This window comes from Falco naumanni, chromosome 11, assembly GCF_017639655.2.
Source record: "Falco naumanni isolate bFalNau1 chromosome 11, bFalNau1.pat, whole genome shotgun sequence".
NCBI classification, from domain to species: domain Eukaryota; kingdom Metazoa; phylum Chordata; class Aves; order Falconiformes; family Falconidae; genus Falco; species Falco naumanni.
Window position 1 is genome coordinate 24,759,381 of NC_054064.1, and position 14,508 is coordinate 24,773,888.

Sequence of the window (14,508 nt, forward strand, 5' to 3'; positions counted from 1 at the left end):
CCTACTGCTATTTTAATGTTGTTTTATTGTCTGTGCATAAAGAAATTGCTGTTGGCTAATGTTTACTATGTATAGTTTCTCTTTTGTGCTTGTATTAAGGATCTGAAAGAGCAAACCACTTAAGAATATGCCCAGTAGATAGCATACTCGCTGACATGAAGCTTCCAATTCATCCATAACTTTCAAAGGTTTCTGCAGTTAGTGTGTAAATGATTCTGGCTTTCAGAAAGGCTTTCTATGAAATGGTTGCTTTTGCCTTTGAAATAAAATACATTGCAATATATCACTTATCACCAATATGCTTACACATCATATGACAAAGCCCAGAGTAAGTATTCTTGTGCCAAGAGAAAATTGTTATTTTTTCCTCCCTGTATAAATTCACTGGAACTTTCATTTTCATGGTAGAAGTATTATTTCAGAAAAGTGGTAGTTAGGGCAAATGCTGCTATGTTATAGCCAGATCATTTTACATGCGTATAGTCCTTTTACTATCATGTGCAGTTCCTTTGATATATCTTTTATTTCCTCAGTGAATTTTGCATTCAGCCTTGATGTACATTGTGAAGAAATGCTTTCTCGCTATTTATTATTCCTGGAACTGTCATCAGTGTAATTTCTAACTCAGTTTTTTTACTGAGAAATGTTAGGAAAAGTTTGTATATAGAAAAAACTATTGCAAAATATTAAAAGACTATATTGTGTATAAGTGATATATTACTTACCTGAAAGCAACAAAGAAAACATACACCTTAAGTTAAAGGAGACAAAATACTGATACATCTGTCTAAGAATGTTTCTTTATCAAACTAATGTTCAAAAGGTCAGAGACTCAAAGCTCTGTATTTTCAGTTACTTGTTTTCAGTTTGTTGCAAATGGAATGAAATGTTTTTGGGGTTTTTTTTGTTTGTTTGTTTTTGTTTTGTTTTGTTTTTTTAATTTTATTTTCTCAAACAGGTAGCAGCCCTTTGGACAGTCCCAGGAACTTCTCTCCAAATGCACCTGCTCATTTTTCCTTTGTTCCTTCCCGAAGGTAAGGCAGGATCTATTCTCTTTGGACTGGCAAACATAGTCTGTATACTTTTATTTAGAAATGGCCTATGGGTTAGAGGTTTTGTGATTGCGTTTTACTTTCTGTGATGTTTGCAGTTTTATTTTATTCTTTTGGGTTTAGATCTCAGCAGCACCCAGAATGCTTTTCAGACCTAGAAGAAGATGAAGTAAATTAAGTAGTCAATACTGCTTAGGGAGGAGGCAACATTCTCCCAGAATGGCATGTAGGATGTGTGATATGACACATAATTTAGTCATAATGACATTAAACCCAGTTTATGATTGGGATAGTTGTATCTTAGTTGTAGTCCTAGATGTTCTCACTGAATAACTGAGGTGTATTCAAAGTGTACTGATCTTTGCTGTGTCTGCACAAAGATGTAAACATACCTAAAATTAGGCATGCACAACTGTGTGTGCATTCATTCGCTGCCTGCTGACTGGTAGTAGCTTTTTAGTTTTCTCTGCTGTCTTGGGCATTGGCGTCAAGGGTGTATTATTGCTCTAATGAGGAAAATAGCTGATAATTGAAATTGCAGGTCTACAAGAACCTCTAGAAGAGCAGCAGCATTGAGAGACCTGAATGTGAAGCTATCATCTGTCCTGCAGTGAATGCTAGACAAATGCAGGTCATGCTGTATATCAAACTGGTGGAAAGAAATCTGATACTGTAGTGATGAATTTAGTGTAAGGAATAGGACAGAAAGAATAAAGACAGCTGGGAGAAGCAGACAAATGGTGCATTGAATGTTGTGTCCCAGCAGATAGGCAGAAATGGATAATGATACAGAAAGTTAAATGTTGTGGAGAAATAAACAACAGGGAAAACAGAGAGATCCCAAGCAGGGTTTGGGCATAGCAGCAGGATTGCTAGATTCAAGTGTGGGGAAGGTATTTTGGATTTGTTAGACTCTTCCTTGGGTGAAAAAATGCAATCTGTGTTAAAATGATCTGGGAATGGGAGATGCATGATCATCCTGAGAGGAAGTAAGTTTTCTGAGAATGACAGATTTGGCGTGAGGGCTTGAGGAAAAGGGATGGGGCTGAAAACTTCAAAGCAGAATAAAGGGTTAGGATTTGATGAAATAAGGCACACCCTTTATCTGAATGGCAGGTAATACTGGAGCATTTTGCATTGAGGTGATTTGCTAGAAGACCTGGTGTCCTTGAATGCTGTTTGAAGTGGACTTCGGTCTTCAGGTCTTACATAAGAAAAAAAATTCATACTTGTGTGTGAAGTGCGACAGACCGGATATATATTTTCCTATTGCCTTAAAGGGAAAAAATAGTGTTTTACTTGCTGGTAAAACAATTCAAATGGACTCGTAGTATTCACCTTTATTTTAAAAAAGGCCTCTGGGCCTGATCTGGGCATATTCAATAAGTTCTGTTGAAATCAGTTGAGTTTTTACCGGTTTTCACAGTATCTGGAGTTCTGGAACCTGGAACACAGGAGGAAAGTTGCAGCTGAAACCATTGTAAAAACATATTTTTTTCACATCTTGCTTCAATTTGATGTTTTAAGTACCATTGCTTTCTAAAATTTCAAGCAGCAAATAAATGTTCTAATAATAAAACTCTGAAGAGTACTCTTTCATACTTTTCCACTTTTAAAATCTAATTTTTAATGAAATGAGTATAGTCTGTCCTGTCAAATACTGTGGTTCATTTGACAGTATGCATGTTGCTCTCTGTACTTCTGTCATTGAAAAGAACACTTAAGCACAGCTTGTTTTAGAAACTTGTTTCTATTTTTTACTTGCATTACACCCTGAATAGCTATGCTAGCAGTACCAATACGTATTTATTAGATTATCACATAGTGGTATCAGAATAACTTCTATATGATCGCTTTAAGTAATTGCAAATGTGGTGCTCTGTTACCCCAGACAAATGGGTATTTCACTGTACCCTTTTGAACGGCGTTGCATGGGTCTTAGGAGATGGTTCTTACCTGATTTTGTCCCGTTGCCTTCACAGAAGTGGTTTGTTGCTGATTTTCTGCCTTTTATATTTGGTGTAATTTCTTCATTTATTACCCTGTTCGGACATTGTTTGTGATTTCCATTCTTTCATTGTAGCCCCGTGATGAGTTTGATTTTTGGAACAGAGTAGGAAATACATTTGGAAAACTCATTTTATTGTAAAGCCAGTTTCGCTACAATATACTGCAAGATTGTCCATAGTCTGAGTAGTGATTAATCATAAATCCCTTGCTAGACACCCTTTCAATGATTGTGTCATAGCCACAAAGTTAGCGTGTTCAGGAATCCTCCCGTTTGTATAAGGGAATGTATGGTTAATTCTGTTCATATGCACTAAAACTGATCTTAATGGAATACCAGTGACAGCAGATGAAGTTTTTTTTCAGAAATCGTATGCATCTTTTCCTTCTCCCTCTCTCACTGTCATTGTATAATTTCTCCCATACAGCCATGGACACAGAGCAGACAGGTAACGTGTATGGTATTGCTACTGTTTGTGTGTGTGTATGAACTACGCTTCTGTGCAGCTGAGCCTGCGTCCCTAACAAGTTCATGCTGTAATAACCCCATTTAGGCATTCAGCTTCTGTTCTGTGGTAATCAAAACAGGAAATCTTTGCATTTTGGCGTAAAATGATAAACAGTGCTCTGGAGGAGATGCCTTGTTCTTCTAGCACCTTCTTGTTTTGAAATTGATCTACTGTTCATTAAATAACATTTAGCTGCCATAGAAATACCTCCTTAATTAATTAAAATGCTATTTTAAAGGCAAAATCTGTTGCTTGCAAGTTTTTATTGTGCTAGCAAAGGGTCTACAATTAACAAAAGACCTAAAAATTTCTTTCCAGGTATGTTTTCTTGATGCAATATTGCATGAGGTCTCTCTAAAAATGTATTTATTAACAAAACACTGAAGTAACTTTGAAACATTTTGCGTAAATGAAGGAGGAATTTTCTTTTAAAGTCTTTTTCCCACTGCCTTTGATTCTACTCTGGTCCCACTTCTTTCTGCTAGACTAGAGCTGGTGTGTGTTGTCCTGACTGCACAGCACATTGCTTGCATAGATTGCATCAGCAGAAAATAGCCCAAGCATGAAGAGGTGTCCTGTAATTTTCTAATTGAGAAAGATTATATTTTTTTAAACTTTGTCAAAATGAAAGTTCTGATGTAATTCAAATACACGGTCTAGGCAACTCAGTAAAAAAAGGGATTAGGCTTTCCTTTTGCAAAAAAGATAAGTGACTTGTGCATTCTCATCTAGTGCTTGAGGAGACAGGAACATACTGTCTTGCTTTGGGACTGAATGTCCAAACTGAGGTTGAATCAATGACCTAAACGAAGACCCCAGTACCCCTGTATGTTTACAAGAACCTGCATGAAGATCGTCTAACCACATCACGCAGTGACTTTATAATGCTGCTATTTGTTGTTTTTCAGGGATAAGAAGGGAATTTCATTTCTCTTGGAATTTTTGGAGATTTTCTTTTACATGTAATTGTCTTGCCAAAGAAATCACCTGTGGCTAAATGGGGTTTAGCTATAACATACGCATGCAATAGAAATCTGCATTACAGCTTGAGTATTTTTTTTTTAATGCATGAAGCATGAGTGTTTTTAAAAACTCTTTTGACGTAATATTCTTTCAGTGATGTAGAACAGTGAGTTTATTTCCCTCTCATTCTAAGATAGATGACAAAGATTATTAGTGTGTATCAGTGCCTGAAAATAAAAGGAGCCAGGTCTGGAAAAAACATAAACAGGCATTTATGTCTGGGTGTGCACTGAACTTTTTCCTTAAAATGAGGCTTCATGGGTGTGGATAGTGAGATGAGAAATATTACTGTGAAGATGGCAACAGCTGCGTTTTCTAAAAGCACTAAGCACTATTTCAGACCTGTACCAAACATCCTATTTTATCATGCACTTGCATAAATGTACTTTATCTACATGTACCAACCCCACCCCCGCAGTCCTTCCAAAGTAACTTAGAATGGTGAACTGTTCTAATTCAGCTTCACTTCATGGCCAGTTACTGATAATCTGCTGTAAGAAAAGAAAAAAGAAAAAGGAAACTGCTGTGAGGAAGAGATGACTTTAACATCCATCCCATCTGCAACAGGACACATTTGTCCATTATGGGACACAAAATGCATGCGAGACTGAAATGAAATCAGAGGCAGAAAAAGCGCTGTGAGACCGAGCTGAATGTGGTTCTGTTTTCATCCTCACCAAGGCGGGTTTTGGAGGTTTTGGTGGTTTCAGGGAGGCAATACTGATTCTCCTCAAAGCAATCATATAGTTCCTCAGTTTTGATGTTGGTAAAAGACCTTCTCTGCAATATCTCCAGGATGTTATGGCTGTTTTCTCTGAGGGTCATGTTTCTTTGGCTACAATAGGGAAATAACTACTAGTGTTATATTGATTGGAGAAGAAAGAGGCCCTAGGTGAGGTTTCCGTGATTGCTGTCTCCTCTGTATTTTGAGTGGACCCCTTGGCTCTGTTCAGATCTGCTGTAGTGGATTTAATTCACCAGCTGTGTCAGGTGATGTGCTAGGCAGTATGCCTTCTGACCAGGTAAAAAAACCAATCAGCTTTCAGTTGATTCTTGATCTAATACAATATTTTTCCCCTCAGTTTTAAACTTTTATTTGGAAGACAAGGAACCGCATAAGTCTTTTTCAAAGAAGTTTGAAATGAGCTGATTTCATTTATCTGTTTCAGAAACTCCAATTTTTACACAACTGGTAGCGTTTACAAAGCGTTTACTTAATGCAGGAATCTGATGCTCATTGGCTTTATTTTTTCCAAAGTCACTTACTTTTGCTTTTAAAACTTACCCTAGCTGCTTTTTCACAAAGGTCATTGTAAATATGATACCTGATTTATCTGAATAAATTGAGGCTTTAATAAAAACATGAGGTTACGAGATTTTGGGGGGAGGGGCAGTATGCTTATTTCCCCCAAGAATTAGCCACATTATCCATGACAGTAATTTCCCTTACTTCTTTTCCCCAGAACGGATGGACGCCGCTGGTCCTTGGCCTCCCTTCCTTCATCTGGATATGGAACAAACACTCCCAGTTCAACAGTTTCAGTAAGTGACACAGACTTTTCCAAGCAATTCAGTTTGTACAAATACACCCTAACAAATCAGCTTCTGAGTCTTTACTAAAATATCTGATCTTTCTTCATTGTTTTGCTAACATTATTTAATATACTAATTATTTTTTAAAATTATTTTAATTATTGGTTCTGCTGCTTTTTCTTCCATTTCCCAGCTCCTATCATCTTGCACTTTGCCTGTAGCACTGGTGAAATCCCAGTGCAGCACTTGGCTCAACTGGTCAGTTGAGAGGCACAATGTCTCAGAAGTGGCAGGACTCTAAGTGATAGTGCATAATTACAGGCCAGCTCTCAGCTTTTTTATAACTGCAAAATTAAATTCCTATCTGCTTTCAAGTTCTTAGTATGAAAACCTCTGCTGTCAGGCTAGCAGAAAGAAAAACTGATAATCCACATGTGTTACTCAATTCCAATAATTTGAACCTCCTAATAAAGCTTTTCATTTTCTTACAAGTCATTAGAAAGAGTGGCCACAGTTTGCTTGATTTCTGTACTTTCAAAAGGTTAGTATGTCATTAATACCAGTAAGGTAGCAGCACTGTGTTAACCCTTGTAACTCTCAGATACTTCATACAATGAATCTTATTTTTTAGTTTATGCTAATTAGATGTTGTGATTGTCCACATAACAGTCTTGCAAAGCCAAGCATAGGAAAATTAGAAATGTTGAGGCTACCTGTACAAACTTAATGTAACACAATTCTGTATGTGTGTTACAGTGAGTGTCTGCGACTGTGTGGTCACGTATCACTGCCTCTTTCCATAATACTTCTACTAATCGTTTTGTTTTATATATACTATTTAAGGTATGTTCCTAAAAAATGTAATACTTGCATTAATTAGGACTCAATACTCCATACTATACAAATGTTACACTGAATGCAGTATTGTTGTTCTTGTGTGCTGTTAAGTTCATCCGTAAACTTTCCAGTACCTCTAAAAACACAAATTTATCATCACAGTTTCTTAGGAGATGAGTGTTAAAACCAATCTATATAACAGGAGAAGAATTTGGTGTCAGCAGTTCCCTTTTAGTATAAATTGATATTGAAATTTGATTTTGCAATGTTAATCTCATCTCTGTAGCTTCATGTGTTCAGACACAATCCCACAGACTCTAGTTTGCAAAATTTCCACAATTGTTATCTTTTGTCCTTCAAGACTGTTGGTTTTGAGGGTTGTTTTTGGTTTTTTTTTGTCCACTTATAAGGCAGGTGACTTGGTTTCAGTCTCCTGTGGGAGAGGTCTCGGTATGTGTGTGTACAGATATATGGGCACGAGCACAAAAAACATGGAAGAAGTTTTTGTCATCAACATGAAAAAGATGCTGCTGGTTTTGCTGCCAAGGAATATTATATATTCAAGCACCTGAGAGCAACTGTTAGAAATGAGCTCTGCTTTTGCCTTCGTAGTCTTAGATTAAATCTTCCTGGGTATAAGCCATGGCTAAGTCCTCTTCTGGGTGCAAGTTATGAGAGCATGCAGCAGGTACAGTTACTTTCTGTATGGATGACACCCAAATAGTTTGATCATGGGTAGTCACTGTGAGAGCTTCCAAGATGCCTGTGAAAATGACACCTTTGGAGATCAAACTGCCTGCAGAGTTTTAAGTCCTTCTTACCTGTGGGTGTGATCAGTAGTTTTTGAAGAGTTTATAGTTTGACCAGCCCTTGGGGAGATGTCCATGAAGAGAGCAAAACTAACAAAACCCCTAACTTTTGGACTTAAAAGTCCTTACTTTGAAATAGGGGCATTAAAGCTACTTTTAGAAAGTTCTCAGCTTTCTGACATGGGAAAGTAAGTATGTTTGTCTCTTGTTATGTTCCCAGAAATAGCTACATCATTTTGATTGACGTTTTTCTAGGGGAAAAAACAAACAACCCAAGAAATCTGAGTTAGATATGTCTCACAGAAAGCATCAGTTCAAATGGTGTAAGTATTATAAGTATTGTAAGCAACAGAAAACTGGGTGGTATAATGAGAAGCATGAAGTGATATTCATACATAGATCTGATTTCACCTTCCTGCAGGAAACAGGTTAAAACCTGTCATTCCAAGACTTTTTTTTTCTGAATGGCCGAGTCTCTCACCTCTTATTCTTTTGCTGGTTCAGCGTTACAGTCTCAGAAAGACATTGAAATGGGCTGTTTAGTAAGCAGTGATGCAATTCTTGCTATTAAACTTAATATTACATTTCTAATCCAATACTAAATATTTTTCTGTAACAATACTATTATCATAGTATTTCGTAGATCAGAATTAATTTGAATTTATCTGAGTAACACCTCTGAAGTTGATAAGCAGTATTATTCCTGCATAGACTTTAAAACTGAAGTAAGAGGTGCTCAAGGGGCTTGTCAAAAGGGCACAATGAATTAGTGCCACAGATGTGAGTTTAGAATTTTGGGCTTCCATTTGGTGTGATCAGTCCTCAAGGTTCCATTTCTTTTTCAAGCAAGGTAGAAGGAAGCTGGTAGATGTTCCTTCTGTTGTATGTGTCAGTAGGAAATGAAATATCAAGAAGAGTGTCCAGTTCTGTGTTCAGCTGGGCTTAGTTTCTGTATGGCAGTTAGAGCTGACCTGCATCTCTGTGGTCATAGCTGCTCTACCAACCAACCAGCTGAACAAACCAAGACATTCACCTCATCTAAACTCAGTGGAAGCCTGTAGATACTGCTTTATTTTTTGCTTCCAAATGAAGGGCGACGCTTTTAAAAAATACGCATTTACTCTTTTCGTACAAATCATGAAGACCAGATACAGATCATCAGACCAACACCGAAAAAGCTGGAGAAGACCTTCTTTCAGGTTACATGAACATAGAACAGTCAGTTGAATGAACTAATACATACTACTTTTAAACATCTAATCTGCTCTTCATTTTCTAGATGCAGAATTAATATATAAGCTATGGTAGTATTAGCTTGAATTTTTTTTACTGAAGAAGAGTATCTGCATCTGTAATTAAGACACCAGGGGGATGTTTGTATTAGTCTGTTTAGTCTGCTGCAAATTGAACACGGTGATGTGATTACTTAAAGATCAATACTTCAGAAGTGTTTCACTTTGCTTTCACGCTTTTTCAATGAAAGGCTGTACACCTTAAGACTGCTAGAGAAGCCCTTGGCCAAGGGAAGTTAGTTTCTCATAATGGTCTTTTTCTTCAGGGCTTTCTTTAATTATTCTCTGGAATTACAAACTTTGTGATCCGATTGCTTTATTGCTTTTAGGGAGAGAAAGTGGAGGGAGGTTTTTGTTGGGTCATCCATGAGTTGACTAGCACTGCTTCCCCAGTGATTCTACTGTTGGGAGACATAAAGTTTTTACTGCTTTTTCTAGACTACCAGTTTTGATTCCCCACCCCGCCCCCCCACCCCGCCCCCCAACTCTAGTAACTATGTGCTAACCTTCCTTAATGTGGTAGTTGTAGTTTAATTTTGTTTTGAATAAGACATGTATTTGTAATGCCAGTACTAGTGTACCCACTAATGCAGGTTTGTAAGACACTGTCTGTAGCGCTTCCTGCTCTGTTGCAGGATCTGTGTTATTCATCATGAATGGGATGTCAGCTGACATGTACCTTTTCTTTGAAAACTTGATGTTTTTTCATAGGCAGGTACTTCCTGCGTCTTGTATTGTGTAAAACGCAAAGGAAGACATCAGAGAAGGCTCTGAAAGTCCAACAGGGCTTGCGTTATTCTGTACTACAGGGAGAGAACCTTTCCTGTATTTGGCATAAGTAATGTGCACAGCAGAACAGTTGTGGGCGTAGGGGCTATCAAATACCCAGATTCTGTCTTGGCTTCAGTGTGGATTAGACCAGTGTAAGCTGATACACCATCTGGATAATCATCACTGTGTGGACACTGTGATGGAGATGACTTCCCAACATGATCCCTGCACCTAGACCTGCCTGAAGAAAAACATTGGAAGTGGTGGCTTCTGGTTCGAGCCACACTTGGGGAGTTTTTGCATGTCCCAAGGCTGTGAAGGGGGTTCTTTTCTGTAAATACCTCTGTGCAGTGCAAAGGGAGTGGATCTAGGGTCTGTTGCCAATTATATTTCTGTCAAAGAATATGATCTTTAGGTCTGTAAGTTCTCACATTCAGATCTCCATCTCAGGTTTGGCTAAGACCGTGCTAGGATCTGCAACAATCTGATTAGTTTTAATGCAGTTCAAGTGTAGCTCTTCTTGATAAATTTGGATGTACCTATTTTAGGTGATTTCAGAGTATTTTCTCTTTTCTATCAACATTACAAACATGCAGGACTTGATGAAAAGCCTTGTCCAGCACTTGGCTTTCATTGCTTGGTCATACTGCTTAGCTCTCTTTTCCAAAACCCATCAACAGCAAGCAAGTCTAGAAAAGCATGCTAGGCGGGTTAATTCTTTGGTCATACAGGTTGTATGACCTGTATAGTTCCCTCCTACCAATACTTCTGGTACTAGGATGTGGTGCTTTCCAGTTTGGGTGAGGGTCATTGTAGCAAAAGGAAAAGTTTTTCCACTGGAACAGTGTACCTGATTAATTTCATCAGATCAATGTTCCAGTTCCAACCTTAGAACTTAGATTAGGATGATGTTTTTAATAGGCCCACTGGTGTTATTCAGTGCTACTCTGGTTATTCAGCACTTATTTCTTTTTTTCTTTTCTTTTCCCTTTGTTTTTAAATAGTTTTTTTTAATTTGTCCTTACATAATACATTTTATAATAAATTTCTAATATATTTTCTATTGTAAAATGGAAAGGGGCATTGAAAAATCACACAAGAAAAAGTGCATTCACTAGTTGAACTACAGCTTTTTCCCTTAGTACATCCAATATTTGATTTTATTAACACTTCCCACAAATACTTGCTTTAATCTCAGGTTTCTTGAGGTTCAAAAATTAACAGTTTCATATCCAGCATTATCATAGGACGTGTCATAAATGCATCAATTTATTTAAAGATTAATAAGCTGTTTATAACAAGAAACTGTTAATCTTACAACTCTGCAAAGACAGCTACTTCCAATTTATTATTGCCTACTTGGTTAGAGAAAAAGCATGATGGATAAAGGAAGGGAGAAATAAAATCCTGATCATTTACAATAACAATTTCCAATGAGAGCCAATAATCAGCAAAACCTCTCATGTCTACACAGCTCCATAGCATTCTGCATGCCAGTGAAACTCCTGAGCTAAGAGAGCATGAGGGAAAAGGAAAGAAAGTTGCTCACCACTCCAGGAACCTCCTTGTCCTTCCCAGAGTAGCTCTGGTACTCACGTACCTTCTTTTCTGTCTCCCGATAGTAAATTACCTGCATGATCAGCTGTAATGGTTCCCTAGCCTTCTCCCGAAGTTTTCCTGATCTCACCAGCTCTGTCATTGTATGTAAGGGTTGGCTTAGCCTAATGAGAACAATAAAAAGAGGCACCTGGTCTGATAAATAGCTTTCTTTTCCGCTGGAGTGTGCAGTGTCTGGCAGAATCCGTTCCTCTTCCATTCATTAGCTGACCCCTATGCATGCGTTTAGTGCATTTCTTTTCTGTATTTTTTTCTGTACTCAGTCATCATGCTCATCTCAGGAGAAGCTGCACCAGCTGCCCTTTCAGCCCACGGCAGATGAACTTCATTTCCTGACAAAGCATTTCAGTACTGAGAGCATCACTGATGAGGAAGGGCGTCATTCTCCAGCCTTGAGGCCTCGATCTCGCAGTCTCAGGTGAGCTTCAGCTTGTTTGTTGAATTTTTAAGATGTTAGGCATGTGTTGCATTTCTATGTGTGTTTTCAGATCTAAGAATAGTCATTTGTAGTTGCTTTGTTACATGTTTTTGAAATTGTTTTAATCAACTTTTAACCCACCTCACCTAATCAGTAAGGATGTATTTGTTTTACATTTGACACTGAGTTTTGGGCTGTGAAATGATTAGCATAATCTGCTTTTGTATCTTCACAATAACTCTATGAAAACATGATCCACAAGCATCTTGGACTAAATCTATAGGATGTAGATTTCCTTTAGTGAAGTTTCTTCTCAAAACCTTGCTGCATTAATATAAGGAAGTGGTTGACAGTCACTGTTAATAACTTTTCTAGCAGTGTTTCTGAAGGGGTGTGAAAACTAGAGGAGATAACGTCAAAACATTAAATCAAATTGCACCCAAGAGCAATTTTGTCATAGTGCTGAAATATTTCTCCTGCATTAACAGTTGAGTAATTTTTACTATCGCTTCAAAGAACTGGTGGTTCAAAGATAACTATCCAGGGGTTATTTCCTTGTGCAGTTGGTTTTTCCATACTTAAACCAGAAGCAACTCGAACTTCATCTTTCACAGAATTACAGAATGACTGAGGTTGGAAAGGACCTCTGGAGGTCATCTTGTCCAAACCCCTGCTCGAGCAGATCACCCAGGTTCATGTCCAGACGGCTTTTGAGTATCTCCAATGGCAGAGATTCCACAAACTTTCTGGGCAATCTGTCTTGCAGGTCTCTTAACAATTATGTGGAGTAAATCCACAAACATTTTATATCATGGCAAAAGCCTTAAGTTCTGCCACGCATTTTGTGCTGGTCCAAGTTAGTGAAAGTCTAGAGATGCGTACCTCTAGACACAGCATCTTATGAAAGAAAAAGATTTTATACAAGCGGGGAACAAGGAGGTGAGGTCTCCCTTCTGCATCTCACCTGAGGGTATCAAAGGTGGATATCACCTTTAAATTAATGGACAAGATTCAGAAACTCTGCCAGCTGGAAATACTGAATCAGTGTGCCCAGCTCAGGACCTTGGCTGGGGTTTGTAACAGGAGGAAGGGAAACAGGCCAAGATAACAAAAAAATCCATGGTGAGTATCATGTCATGGCAGAGCTGACCTTTCATGATTATTTGTAATTATTTGTATGTTCTAAACTTCAGTGCAGGCTGCATGGTATTTGCATATGGACCTACTAAGTGTAGTTACACAGTAATCTACAGAAGTAGGTAAGTACTGTGGGTAGTAGCACACTTAGCCTGTGATCTCTTTGCACATTGCCATGTAGTAAAGGACTAGTTACGTGACTTGTACTAAATCTCTTCAAACAATAGTCCTGCTTCAGTCCTCTTGCTGTCACTCTTAACGCTGACTATTGCTGAATTGTAATTGTAGTAGTACTAATTCTTTATAGATAAGTCAGCTACTATAGGTAGACAACACGTCACTAAAGTAATTACTATTCTTTCTAACACAGACATATTAGTGTTAGCATAATGAAGTATAAGACACTCTTGCTAATGCAAGAACGATAAAAACAATAAAACGAAGAGCCCAGTTTTATTTTTTTCCTTGTAAATATGGAAAATGGATATGTCAATCCAACCACTTGGAGAAACGTTTGCAGGCATGTATACCCTCTTTGACGGAGGGTAGCATGTCCTTGTAAACAAACAAGTACTAAAATATGTGAAGACCAGACCTCATTTATTGCGCGGCTTGCTTATTTATTTGCCGACGTGATAGTTAGCTCACTTGGTGAGAGGATGTTTTTACTTACTTAAAAAATGAAAAAACAAAATCTGAGCAGTTAATGTGCTGAAAATTAAGCAGAAATTTCCTAAAAATGTAATATTCTCCTAAGCATTTAGTGGTCTTGCTTGATCAGCTTTAGTAGTGGTCTTGCTTGATCAGCTTTAGTGAAAAGCAGATGAACAAAATACATCAGACATTTTCCTTAATTGGTGGTCATAGCTTTATAATTTAAAAGATGGTCTGATATTTATGATTGATAACACGTATACTTTTCTCATCCTTTATGACTGCAGCCTTACATCTCTCTTTATGAGAGAGGAACTGATATTTTGACCTGTCATTGTCAAATGCTGCAACTGTTGATTTTGAGGGTCTGAGTAACCCAAGATTTTTGAGAAGCCTCAGGTGATCCTTTTATGCTTCTAGATAGAGGAGAGTATTGCCTAGGTGTAACTTTTGGAAAAATCTACTACTTTGACTACAAGTGTACCATTTCCTTATACCAACTGCAAATGTTCTGTTCATACAGAGCAGTCTTAATGATCAAAGTGAATAAAAAAAAGTAACGAACATACAGTCATGGGGGGTAGTGTTGGCTGATTTACGCTGACAAGTTGGTAGCACCTCTGTTCTCGAGGTGTTCTGTCAGCATGGCATACTCATCACATATGCAAATTTCTACACCAAAGAAATGGCACTGGTTGTTTCCGAGATGCTTTTCTATGCGGGGGAAGGAGGTAGCCCAAGACCAATGCTGGAATCCAAAGTATGACACACTTATAAAGCTGGTTGCTAAAGCTAGGAACTGTTCTTTCATCTGTCTTCAATAGATCCACTACTCACACGCTAAATGAA

The 14,508-nt window shown here is 37.9% G+C and overlaps 1 protein-coding gene across 10 annotated transcripts in view; it reads left to right on the forward strand.

Annotated features, from left to right (window-relative positions):
• MAST2 (microtubule associated serine/threonine kinase 2) overlaps positions 1 to 14,508 on the forward strand; it is a 194,491-nt gene that overhangs the window by 130,853 nt on the left and 49,130 nt on the right. For 7 of the 10 annotated variants that reach the window (XM_040610484.1, XM_040610488.1, XM_040610487.1 and 4 more), the window contains 4 exons: positions 959 to 1,034; positions 3,488 to 3,508; positions 6,055 to 6,133; positions 11,714 to 11,868. In XM_040610484.1, coding sequence (XP_040466418.1) covers positions 959 to 1,034; positions 3,488 to 3,508; positions 6,055 to 6,133; positions 11,714 to 11,868 — 331 coding nt within the window. The remainder of the gene's footprint in view (positions 1 to 958; positions 1,035 to 3,487; positions 3,509 to 6,054; positions 6,134 to 11,713; positions 11,869 to 14,508) is intronic. The other 3 variants (XM_040610486.1, XM_040610489.1, XM_040610485.1) reach the window with 2 other exon arrangements.